At 52.2% G+C, this 15,268-nt stretch overlaps 1 protein-coding gene across 1 annotated transcript; it reads right to left on the reverse strand.

Moving 5' to 3' along the window:
- Window positions 1-10,141: 10,141 nt before the first annotated feature.
- LOC128088763 (uncharacterized) lies at window positions 10,142-14,855 on the reverse strand. Its single transcript, XM_052699552.1, has 2 exons — window positions 14,803-14,855; window positions 10,142-12,552 (listed from the first exon to the last, which is right to left on the reverse strand). Exons 1-2 carry the CDS (start codon window positions 14,853-14,855, stop codon window positions 10,248-10,250), a joined length of 2,358 nt encoding a protein of 785 aa, XP_052555512.1. The 3' UTR covers window positions 10,142-10,247.
- Between the last annotated feature and the right edge of the window lie 413 nt (window positions 14,856-15,268).

Consider the following 15,268-nt stretch of genomic DNA (forward strand, 5'->3'; position numbering starts at 1 on the left):
CAACACAACACAACACAACACAACACAGCACAGCACAACACAACACAGCACAACACAGCACAACACAACACAGCACAACACAACACAGCACAACACAGCACAGCACAACACAATACAGCACAACACAACACAACACAACACAGCACAACACAACACAGCACAACACAGCACAACACACCACAACACAACACAGCACAACACAGCACAACACAACACAGCACAACACAGCACAACACAGCACAACACAACACAGCACAACACAGCACAACACAACACAGCACAACACAGCACAGCACAACACAACACAGCACAGCACAGCACAACACAGCACAGGACAGCACAACACAGCACAACACAACACAACACAACACAGCACAGCACAGCACAACACAGCACAGGACAGGACAGCACAGCACAACACACCACAACACAACACAGCACAGCACAGGACAACACAACACAACACAGCACAGCACAACACAACACAACACAACACAGCACAACACATCACAACACAGCACAACACAACACAGCACAACACAGCACAACACAACACAACACAGCACAGCACAGCACAACACGTCACAACACAGCACAACACAACACAGCACAACACAGCACAACACATCACAACACAGCACAACACAGCACAACACAACACAGCACAACACAGCACAACACAGCACAGCACAACACAACACAACACAACACAGCACAGCACAGCACAACACAGCACAGCACAACACAACACAACACAGCACAGCACAACACAACACAGCACAACACAACACAGCACTGCACAGCACAACACAGCACAGCACAGCACAACACAACACAGCACAACACAGCACAACACATCACAACACAGCACAACACACCACAACACAACACAGCACAACACAGCACAACACATCACAACACAGCACAACACAACACAGCACAACACAGCACAACACAACACAACACAACACAGCACAACACAACACAGCACAACACAACACAGCACAACACAGCACAGCACAACACAGGACAACACAACACAACACAACACAGCAAAACACAACACAGCACAACACAGCACAACACAACACAACACAGGACAACACAACACAGCACAACACAACACAACACAACACAGCACAACACAACACAGCACAACACAACACAACACAACACAGGACAACACAACACAGCACAACACAGCACAGCACAACACAGCACAACACAACACAGCACAGCACAACACAGCACAACACAGCACAACACAGCACAGCACAACACAACACAACACAACACAGCACAGCACAACACAGCACAACACAACACAACACAGCACAACACAGCACAACACAGCACAACACAACACAGCACAGCACAGCACAACACAACACAGCACAACACAGCACAACACAACACAGCACAGCACAACACAGCACAACACAGCACAGCACAACACAACACAGCACAGCACAACACAACACAGCACAGCACAACACAGCACAACACAACACAACACAGCACAACACAGCACAACACAGCACAACACAACACAGCACAGCACAGCACAACACAGCACAACACAACACAGCACAGCACAACACAACACAACACAACACAGCACAACACAACACAGCACAACACAACACAGCACAACACAGCACAACACAACACAACACAGCACAACACAGCACAACACAGCACAACACAACACAGCACAGCACAACACAGCACAACACAACACAACACAGCACAACACAGCACAACACAGCACAACACAACACAGCACAACACAGCACAACACAACACAGCACAGCACAGCACAGCAGAACACAACACAGCACAACACAACACAGCACAACACAGCACAGCACAACACAGCACAGCACAACACAACACAGCACAGCACAACACAGCACAGCACAACACAGCACAACACAACACAGCACAGCACAACACAGCACAACACAGCACAACACAACACAGCACAGCACAACACAACACAGCACAACACAGCACAACACAGCACAGCACAGCACAACACAACACAGCACAGCACAACACAGCACAGCACAGCACAACACAGCACAGCACAGCACAACACAACACAGCACAACACAACACAACACAGCACAGCACAACACAGCACAACACAGCACAACACAGCACAGCACAGCACAACACAACACAGCACAGCACAACACAACACAGCACAACACAACACAGCACAGCACAGCACAACAAAACACAACACAGCACAACACAGCACAACACAACACAGCACAGCACAACACAGCACAGCACAACACAACACAGCACAACACAGCACAACACAGCACAGCACAACACAACACAGCACAACACAACACAACACAGCACAACACAACACAGCACAACACAACACAGCACAGCACAACTCAGCACAGCACAACACAACACAGCACAACACAGCACAACACAGCACAGCACAACACAACACAGCACAGCACAACACAACACAGCACAACACAACACAGCACAACACAACACAGCACAGCACAACACAACACAGCACAGCACAACACAACACAGCACAACACAACACAGCATAACACAACACAGCACAGCACAGCACAACACAACACAGCACAACACAACACAGCACAGCACAACACATCACAGCACAACACAGCACAGCACAACACAGCACAACACACCACAACACAACACAGCACAACACAGCACAACACAGCACAGCACAACACAGCACAGCACAACACAGCACAACACACCACAACACAACACAGCACAACACAGCACAGCACAGCACAACACAGCACAGCACAACACAACACAACACACCACAGCACAACACAACACAGCACAACACAGCACAACACAGCACAACACAACACAGCACAACACAGCACAACACAGCACAACACAACACAACACAGCACAGCACAGCACAACACAGCACAACACAACACAACACAGCACAGCACAACACAACACAGCACAACACAGCACAACATATCACAACACAGCACAACACACCACAACACAACACAGCACAACACAACACAACACATCACAACACAGCACAACACAACACAACACAACACAGCACAACACAACACAGCACAACACAGCACAACACAGCACAACACAGCACAACACAACACAGCACAACACAGCACAACACAGCACAACACAACACAGCACAGCACAACACAGCACAGCACAACACAACACAACACAGGACAACACAACACAGCACAACACAGCACAACACAACACAGCACAACACAGCACAACACAACACAACACAACACAGCACAACACAACACAGCACAACACAGCACAACACAACACAACACAGCACAACACAACACAGCACAACACAACACAGCACAACACAACACAACACAACACAGGACAACACAACACAGCACAACACAGCACAACACAACACAGCACAACAAAACACAGCACAGCACAACACAGCACAGCTCAACACAACACAACACAACACAGCAGAGCACAACACAGCACAACACAACACAACACAGCACAACACAGCACAACACAGCACAACACAACACAGCACAGCACAACACAGCACAACACAGCACAACACAACACAGCACAACACAGCACAACACAGCACAGCACTACACAACACAGCACAACACAGCACAGCACAACACAGCACAACACAGCACAACACAACACAGCACAACACAACACAACACAGCACAGCACAGCACAACACAGCACAACACAGCACAGCACAACACAACACAGCACAACACAGCACAACACAACACAACACAGCACAACACAGCACAACACAACACAACACAACACAGCACAACACAACACAGCACAACACAGCACAGCACAGCACAACACAACACAGCACAACACAGCACAGCACAACACAACACAGCACAACACACCACAACACAACACAGCACAACACAACACAACACAGCACAACACAGCACAACACAACACAGCACAACACAGCACAACACAACACAGCACAACACAGCACAACACAACACAACACAGCACAACACAGCACAACACAACACAGCACAGCACAGCACAGCACAGCACAACACAGCACAACACAGCACAACACAACACAACACAACACAACACAGCACAGCACAACACAACACAGCACAACACAGCACAACACAACACAGCACAACACAACACAGCACAACACAGCACAGCACAACACAACACAGCACAACGCAACACAACACAACACAGCACAACACAACACAGCACAACACAGCACAACACACCACAACACAACACAGCACAACACAGCACAACACAACACAGCACAACACAACACAGCACAACACAACACAGCACAACACAGCACAACACAGCACAACACAACACAGCACAACACAGCACAACACACCACAACACAACACAGCACAACACAGCAAAGCACAACACAGCACAACACAGCACAACACAACACAGCACAACACAGCACAACACAACACAGCACAACACAGCACAACACAGCACAGCACAACACAACACAGCACAGCACAGCACAACACAGCACAGGACAGCACAACACAGCACAACACAACACAACACAACACAGCACAGCACAGCACAACACAGCACAGCACAACACAGCACAGCACAACACACCACAACACAACACAGCACAGCACAGCACAACACAACACAACACAGCACAGCACAACACAACACAACACAACACAGCACAACACATCACAACACAGCACAACACAACACAGCACAACACAGCACAATACAACACAACACAGCACAGCACAGCACAACACATCACAACACAGCACAACACAACACAGCACAACACAGCACAACACATCACAACACAGCACAACACAGCACAACACAACACAGCACAACACAGCACAACACAGCACAGCACAACACAACACAACACAACACAGCACAGCACAGCACAACACAGCACAGCACAACACAACACAACACAGCACAACACAGCACAACACATCACAACACAGCACAACACACCACAAAACAACACAACACAACACAGCACTGCACAGCACAACACAGCACAGCACAGCACAACACAACACAGCACAACACAGCACAACACATCACAACACAGCACAACACACCACAAAACAACACAGCACAACACAGCACAACACATCACAACACAGCACAACACAACACAGCACAACACAGCACAACACAACACAACACAACACAGCACAACACAACACAGCACAACACAACACAGCACAACACAGCACAGCACAACACAGGACAACACAACACAACACAGCAAAACACAACACAGCACAACACAGCACAACACAACACAACACAGGACAACACAACACAGCACAACACAACACAACACAACACAGCACAACACAACACAGCACAACACAACACAGCGCAGCACAACACAACACAGCACAACACAGCACAACACATCACAAAACAGCACAACACAACACAGCACAGCACAACACAACACAACACAACACAGCACAGCACAACACAGCACAACACAACACAACACAGCACAACACAGCACAACACAGCACAACACAACACAGCACAGCACAGCACAACACAACACAGCACAACACAGCACAACACAACACAGCACAGCACAGCACAACACAGCACAACACAGCACAGCACAACACAACACAGCACAGCACAACACAGCACAACACAACACAACACAGCACAACACAGCACAACACAGCACAACACAACACAGCACAGCACAGCACAACACAGCACAACACAACACAGCACAGCACAACACAACACAACACAACACAGCACAACACAACACAGCACAACACAACACAGCACAACACAGCACAACACAACACAACACAGCACAACACAGCACAACACAACACAGCACAACACAACACAGCACAGCACAACACAGCACAACACAACACAACACAGCACAACACAGCACAACACAGCACAACACAACACAGCACAACACAGCACAACACAACACAGCACAGCACAGCACAGCACAGCACAACACAACACAGCACAACACAACACAGCACAACACAGCACAGCACAACACAGCACAGCACAACACAACACAGCACAGCACAACACAGCACAGCACAACACAGCACAACACAACACAGCACAGCACAACACAGCACAACACAGCACAACACAGCACAGCACAGCACAACACAACACAGCACAACACAGCACAACACAGCACAGCACAGCACAACACAACACAGCACAGCACAACACACCACAACACAGCACAGCACAACACAGCACAGCACAACACAACACACCACAACACAGCACAACACAGCACAGCACAGCACAACACAACACAGCACAGCACAACACAACACAGCCCAGCACAGCACAACACAACACAGCACAACACAGCACAGCACAACACAACACAGCACAGCACAACACAGCACAACACAACACAGCACAGCACAACACAGCACAACACAGCACAACACAACACAGCACAACACAACACAGCACAGCACAACTCTGCACAGCACAACACAACACAGCACAACACAACACAGCACAGCACAGCACAACAAAACACAACACAGCACAACACAGCACAACACAGCACAGCACAACACAACACAGCACAACACAGCACAGCACAACACAACACAGCACAGCACAACACAGCACAACACAGCACAACACAACACAGCACAACACAACACAGCACAGCACAACTCAGCACAGCACAACACAACACAGCACAACACAACACAGCACAGCACAGCACAACAAAACACAACACAGCACAACACAGCACAACACAACACAGCACAGCACAGCACAGCAGAACACAACACAGCACAACACAGCACAGCACAACACAACACAGCACAGCACAACACAGCACAACACAACACAGCACAGCACAACACAGCACAACACAGCACAACACAGCACAACACAACACAGCACAGCACAGCACAACACAACACAGCACAACACAACACAGCACAACACAGCACAACACAGCACAGCACAACACAACACAGCACAACACAGCACAGCACAACACAGCACAACACAGCACAACACAACACAGCACAACACAACACAACACAGCACAGCACAGCACAACACAGCACAACACAGCACAGCACAACACAACACAGCACAACACAGCACAACACAACACAACACAGCACAACACAGCACAACACAACACAACACAGCACAACACAACACAGCACAACACAGCACAGCACAACACAACACAGCACAACACACCACAACACAACACAGCACAACACAACACAACACAGCACAACACAGCACAGCACAGCACAACACAACACAGCACAACACAACACAGCACAACACAACACAGCACAGCACAGCACAACACAACACAGCACAACACAACACAACACAGCACAACACAACACAGCACAACACAACACAGCACAACACAGCACAACACAGCACAACACAACACAGCACAACACAACACAACACAGCACAAGACAACACAGCACAACACAGCACAGCACAACACAGCACAACACAGCACAGCACAGCACAACACAGCACAGCTCAACACAACACAACACAACACAGCACAACACAGCACAGCACAACACAGCACAACACAGCACAACACAACACAGCACAGCACAACACAACACAACACAACACAGCACAACACAACACAGCGCAGCACAACACAACACAGCACAACACAGCACAACACATCACAAAACAGCACAACACAACACAGCACAACACAGCACAGCACAACACAGCACAACACAGCACAACACAACACAACACAGCACAACACAACACAACACAGCACAACACAACACAACACAACACAGCACAACACAACACAGCACAACACAGCACAGCACAACACAGCACAACACACCACAACACAGCACAGCACAACACAGCACAACACAGCACAACACAACACAGCACAGCACAACACAACACAACACAGCACAGCACAACACAACACAGCGCAGCACAACACAACACAGCACAACATACCACAACACAGCACAACACAACACAGCACAACACAGCACAACACAGCACAGCACAGCACAACACAACACAGCACAGCACAGCACAGCACAACACAACACAGCACAACACATCACAACACAGCACAACACAACACAGCACAGCACAGCACAACACAACACAGCACAACACAACACAGCACAACACAACACAGCACAACACAGCACAACACAGCACAACACAACACAGCACAACACAACACAACACAACACAGCACAACACAACACAGCACAACACAGCACAGCACAACACAGCACAACACAGCACAGCACAGCACAACACAGCACAGCTCAACACAACACAACACAACACAGCACAGCACAACACAGCACAGCACAACACAGCACAACACAGCACAACACAACACAGCACAGCACAACACAGCACAACACAGCACAACACAACACAACACAGCACAACACAGCACAACACAACACAGCACAACACAACACAACACAGCACAACACAGCACAACACAACACAACACAACACAACACAGCACAGCACAACACAACACAGCACAACACAACACAACACAGCACAACACAGCACAGCACAACACAGCACAGCACAACACAACACAACACAACACAGCACAGCACAACACAACACAGCACAACACAGCACAACACAGCACAGCACAGCACAGCACAACACAACACAGCACAACACAGCACAACACAGCACAACACAACACAGCACAACACAACACAGCACAACACAACACAGCACAACACAGCACAGCACAACACAGCACAACACAGCACAACACAACACAACACAGCACAACACAACACAGCACAACACAACACAGCACAACACAGCACAACACAACACAGCACAACACAACACAGCACAGCACAACACAACACAACACAGCACAACACAACACAGCACAACACAGCACAGCACAACACAGCACAACACAGCACAACACAACACAGCACAACACAACACAGCACAGCACAACACAACACAGCACAGCACAACACAGCACAACACAACACAGCACAACACAGCACAACACAGCACAACACAACACAGCACAGCACAACACAGCACAACACAACACAGCACAACACAGCACAACACAGCACAACACAACACAGCACAACACAACACAGCACAACACAACACAGCACAACACAGCACAACACAACACAGCACAACACAACACAGCACAACACAGCACAACACAACACAACACAGCACAACACAACACAGCACAACACAGCACAGCACAACACAGCACAACACAGCACAGCACAACACAGCACAACACAACACAACACAGCACAACACAACACAGCACAGCACAACACAGCACAGCTGAACACAACACAGCACAGCACAACACAGCACAACACAGCGCAGCACAACACAGCACAGCACAACACAACACAGCACAACACAACACAGCACAACACAACACAACACAACACAGCACTGCACAACACAGCACAGCACAACACAACACAGCACAACACAACACAGCACAACACAACACAGCACAGCACAGCACAACACAACACAACACAGCACAACACAACACAGCACAACACAGCACAACACAACACAGCACAGCACAACACAACACAGAACAGCACAACACAACACAGCACAACACAGCACAGCACAACACAGCACAGCACAACACAACACAGCACAACACAACACAGCACAACACAGCACAACACAACACAGAACAGCACAACACAACACAGCACAACACAGCACAGCACAACACAGCACAGCACAACACAACACAGCACAAGACAGCACAACACAGCACAACACAGCACAGAACAACACAGCACAACACAACACAGCACAGCACAACACAACACAGCACAACACAACACAGCACAACACAACACAACACAGTACAGCACAACACAACACAACACAGCACAACACAACACAACACAACACAGCACAACACAACACAGCACATCGCAGCACAACGCAACACAACACAACACAGCACAACACAGCACAGCACAACACAACACAGCACAACACAACACAGCACAACACAACACAGCACAACACAACACAACACAGCACAACACAGCACAACACAACACAGCACAGCACAACACAGCACAACACAGCACAGCACAACACAACACAGCACATCACAGCACAACACAGCACTGCACAACACAACACAACACAGCACAACACAACACAACACAGCACAACACAGCACAACACAACACAACACAGCACAACACAGCACAACACAACACAACACAGCACAACACAGCACAACACAACACAGCACAACACAACACAGCACAACACAACACAACACAGCACAACACAGCACAACACAACACAACACAACACAACACAGCACAACACAACACAGCACAACACAACACAGCACAACACAACACAGCACAACACAACACAACACAGCACAACACAGCACAACACAACACAACACAACACAGCACAACACAGCACAACACAGCACAGCACAACACAACACAGCACAACACAGCACAACACAACACAACACAGCACAACACAGCACAGCACAGCACAGCACAACACAACACAGCACAACACAACACAGCACAACACAACACAACACAACACAGCACAACACAGCACAACACAACACAGCACAACACAACACAGCACAGCACAGCACAACACAGCACAACACAACACAACACAGCACAACACAGCACAACACAACACAACACAGCACAACACAGCACAACACAACACAGCACAACACAACACAACACAGCACAACACAACACAGCACAACACAACACAACACAACACAGCACAACACAGCACAGCACAGCACAGCACAACACAGCACAACACAACACAGCACAACACAGCACAACACAACACAACCACACAGCACAACACAGCACAACACAACACAGCACAACACAACACAGCACAGCACAGCACAACACAGCACAACACAACACAGCACAACACAGCACAACACAACACAACACAGCACAACACAGCACAACACAACACAGCACAACACAACACAACACAGCACAACACAGCACAGCACAACACAACACAACACAGCACAACACAACACAGCACAGCACAACACAACACAACACAGCACAACACAACACAGCACAACACAACACAACACAGCACAACACAGCACAACACAACACAGCACAACACAGCACAACACAGCACAGCACAACACAGCACAACACAACACAGCACAACACAACACAGCACAACACAACACAGCACAACACAGCACAACACAACACAGCACAACACAACACAGCACAACACAGCACGACACAGCACAACACAACACAACACAGCACAACACAGCACAACACAACACAGCACAACACAACACAGCACAACACAACACAGCACAGCACAGCACAACACAACACAGCACAACACCACACAGCACAACACAGCACAACACAACACAGCACAACACAGCACAACACAGCACAGCACAACACAGCACAACACAGCACAACACAGCACAACACAGCACAGCACAACACAACACAGCACAACACAGCACAGCACAACACAGCACAACACAACACAGCACAACACAGCACAACACAACACAGCACAACACAACACAGCACAACACAACACAGCACATCGCAGCACAACGCAACACAACACAACACAGCACAACACAGCACAACACAGCACAGCACAACACAACACAGCACAACACAACACAGCACAACACAGCACAACACAGCACAGCACAACACAACACAACACAACACAGCACAACACAACACAGCACAACACAACACAGCACAACACAGCACAACACAGCACAGCACAACACAACACAGCACAACACAGCACAACACAGCACAACACAGCACAACACAACACAACACAACACAGCACAACACAGCACAACACAGCACAACACAACACAACACAGCACAACACAACACAGCACAACACAACACAGCACAACACAACACAACACAACACAACACAGCACAGCACAGCACAACACAACACAGCACAACACAACACAGCACAACGCAGCACAACGCAACACAACACAACACAGCACAACACAGCACAGCACAACACAACACAGCACAACACAACACAGCACAACACAACACAACACAACACAGCACAACACAACACAGCACAACACAGCACAACACAACACAACACAGCACAGCACAACACAGCACAACACAGCACAACACAGCACAACACAACACAGCACAGCACAGCACAACACAGCACAACACAGCACAACACAACACAGCACAGCACAGCACAACACAACACAACACAACACAGCACAACACAACACAGCACAACACAGCACAACACAACACAACACAGCACAGCACAACACAGCACAACACAGCACAACACAGCACAACACAACACAGCACAGCACAACACAACACAGCACAACACAGCACAGCTCAACACAACACAGCACAGCACAGCACAACACAGCACAGCACAGCACAACACAACACAGCACAGCTCAACACAACACAGCACAACACAACACAACACAGCACAACACAACACAGCACAACACAGCACAACACAACACAGCACAGCACAGCACAACACAACACAACACAACACAACATAGCACTGCACAACACAGCACAGCACAACACAGCACAGCACAACACAACACAGCACAACACAACACAACACAGCACAACACAACACAGCACAGCACAACACAACACAACACAACATAGCACTGCACAACACAGCACAGCACAACAACCCCCCTGAGCCCCCTGTGTTTCTGCACACTATGTGAGCAAGAACAGCCCAGTGCCCCTTCCTGCAGGTTGGCTGAGCCTGTGCTGCTCTGCGCTGCTCTGTGTGGGGCTGTAGCGGCTGGGGGGCCAGCGAGGACCTGCTCTTGCTTTGCTCTGCAACGAGGGCTTGTGCCTGCTAGGGCTGTGCCACGTGGGTTGTGGTGTGGCCCATAGCAATGAGGTGTCCCCCATATGGATGAGGTGTGCCCCATGGGGATGAGGTTTGCTCCATAGGGATGCTCTCTCTTGTGGGTTCAGTTGCAGCACTTGCTCACACATGGGAACTGCTGAGTGCTCCTGCTGGCACAGATCCGTGTCCCCAAAGTGTGTGGGGACAGCACAGTGTCCCCGCTGGGCACAACTCCATGCCATCATTGGACACAAGGACACTTCAGTGCCACCTCTGGGCACAGGATCAATCCCTGCCTCCAGGCACAGGGACGGCTGGGTGTCCCCTTTGGGCACAGCTTCAGCTCTGCGTCCCCTCTGGCGCAGATCCACGCTTTCTGCACCCTGCCGGGCAAAGGGCAGCTCTGCGTCCCCAGGGGGAGCAGAAATGGCCCCAGGTCCCCGGCGGGCCATCAGACACAGGAACTCCTCGGATCCTCCCCGGATATGGGGACATCTCGGTGTCCCTACGGGCACGGGGGAGCCCCCAGCTGGGCCGTATGGGCCCGGGGGGCATGGGGCAGTTGGGGCGTCCATGGAGCGCGGTGGGGGCCGCTCCAGCCTGTAGGGTGACGGGGACAGCGCTGGCACGGCTGGGGACAGAGCCGGCGGGGGACCCTGCGGCCGCCCTTGGCAGCGCCGTGCGCTCAGCGAGTCCCGGAGGCTGTTTGCGCCCCGGGAAGAGGAGGGGGGGCCCCGCGGGGTCACGTAGCGCACAGCCCTGAGAAGGGACGGGTATAAATAGCGGGCACTGCTGTCACCTCCCGTCACTGCTGTCAGTCACCTCCCGTCACGTGCACGGCGCCGGCTGTGCCGTGGGTCACCGAACCCCGGGAGCCACGAGGGGACGGCAGCGCCGGGGCACCGCGCGGCACCGCGGCCACGTCGGGACGAGGAGGAGATCCGGAGCCGACGGAGCCGGGCCGCGCGGAGCCGCTCAACGGGGGCGGAGCGGGGCGGCCGTGACCCCGAAGCACCGCGCAGCTCACGGCCCCGCACGGCGCTCTAAAAATACCGCGTGCTGACAGCGACAGCTGCGCCCGGCGGCGCGTGCCTGGGGGCTGCCGGCCCCACCGCCCCGCGACCGCGACCCGCACGTCGCTCACCTCGGCGTCCCGCACCCCTCCCTCCCGTCCCCGCCGTCCCCACACCGCGGCACGCGGCTCTCCCGACGGCGCTCATCCGCGGGGCGCAGCGGGGCGCCCTTAAGCCGCCCTTAAGCCGCCCTTTCATTCCGCCGCTCCGCTCGCGAGCCGCCCGAGCCGTGAATGCGGGCCGCCGCCGGGGCCGTGTCCGACACGGCCGGGAGCCTCTGGGCCGCGGGGTCACCGGGAGCTGAGCGCAGCCCCCCCACGGCCGGCCTCTGAGGGGTCACGGAGGACGAGAGCGGCGGAGCCTCGAGCTGCGTGCAGCACCGTAGGCGTGCGCACGTGTGTGTGTGTACATGTGTGTGCACGTGTGTACAGTGTACATGTGTGTACATGTGTGTACATGTGTGTGTGTATGCACGTGTGTGCGGACACGTGTCGGCTCCGATGCCCACGCCGATCCCCTTCTTCTGTTCCCTTCCCCCCCCCCTCCCGACACCGTGAGCGCCTGGTTTTAATTAGCGGCTCTTAAGTGTGAAACAAAGCCGGGGCCGGGGGCCCCTTCCCGAGCCCCGCGGCTCCCATCGCGGCTCCCCGGCCCGCCCCCGTTCTGCCCCCCGCTTTCGCACCGCGGATCTCCCGGCCGCATCCCTTCCCGCAGGTCTCGGGCGGCGGTGCCCATCCCGGTCCGGTGCGCCCCGCACACACCGAGGACGCCCCGCCGCCCCCCGCGGGGTTCAGGCCGTCCCCACGCGTGCCCCGAGGCGCCCCCGGAGCCGGCAGGAGGGGAGGGGACACAGACGCCGACGTTCCCCTCCCCGACGCAGCCCGACTCGGAACGCTTTCCGAACGGCCCCCGTTAGCCGGGGCGGCCCGGCCGGGTCCCCACCGCCGCGGGGACAACGCCGGGGGTCCCGCGCGGAGCCGCGGGGTTCCGCTCCGCCCGCCGCCCCCCCGCCCCTCCCCCCGCTCCGCAGCCGCGCGATGGTTTCAATTACGCCTGAAAGGCTCTGGGGCCCCCCGAGCGGGGCTTCTGCGCGCGGCTACGGCCGAGCTGACGGCGACGGAGGGGGGGCGGGGGGCAGCGAGCCGCCG

This window comes from Tympanuchus pallidicinctus, unplaced genomic scaffold (assembly GCF_026119805.1).
Source record: "Tympanuchus pallidicinctus isolate F22 unplaced genomic scaffold, pur_lepc_1.0 scaffold37, whole genome shotgun sequence".
In the NCBI taxonomy this organism is placed as follows: Eukaryota; Metazoa; Chordata; class Aves; order Galliformes; family Phasianidae; genus Tympanuchus; species Tympanuchus pallidicinctus.

Excerpts from the sequence above, each read along its gene's own strand:
- LOC128088763 (XM_052699552.1), bottom strand. The coding sequence starts at position 14,855 with ATGGGCACCGCCGCCCGAGACCTGCGGGAAGGGATGCGGCCGGGAGAT. Across the intron at positions 12,553-14,802 it reads ATGCGGCCGGGAGATCCGCG|GCTGTGTTGTGCTGTGTTGT; the intron begins GTGCGAAAGCGG and ends GTGTTGAGCTGT.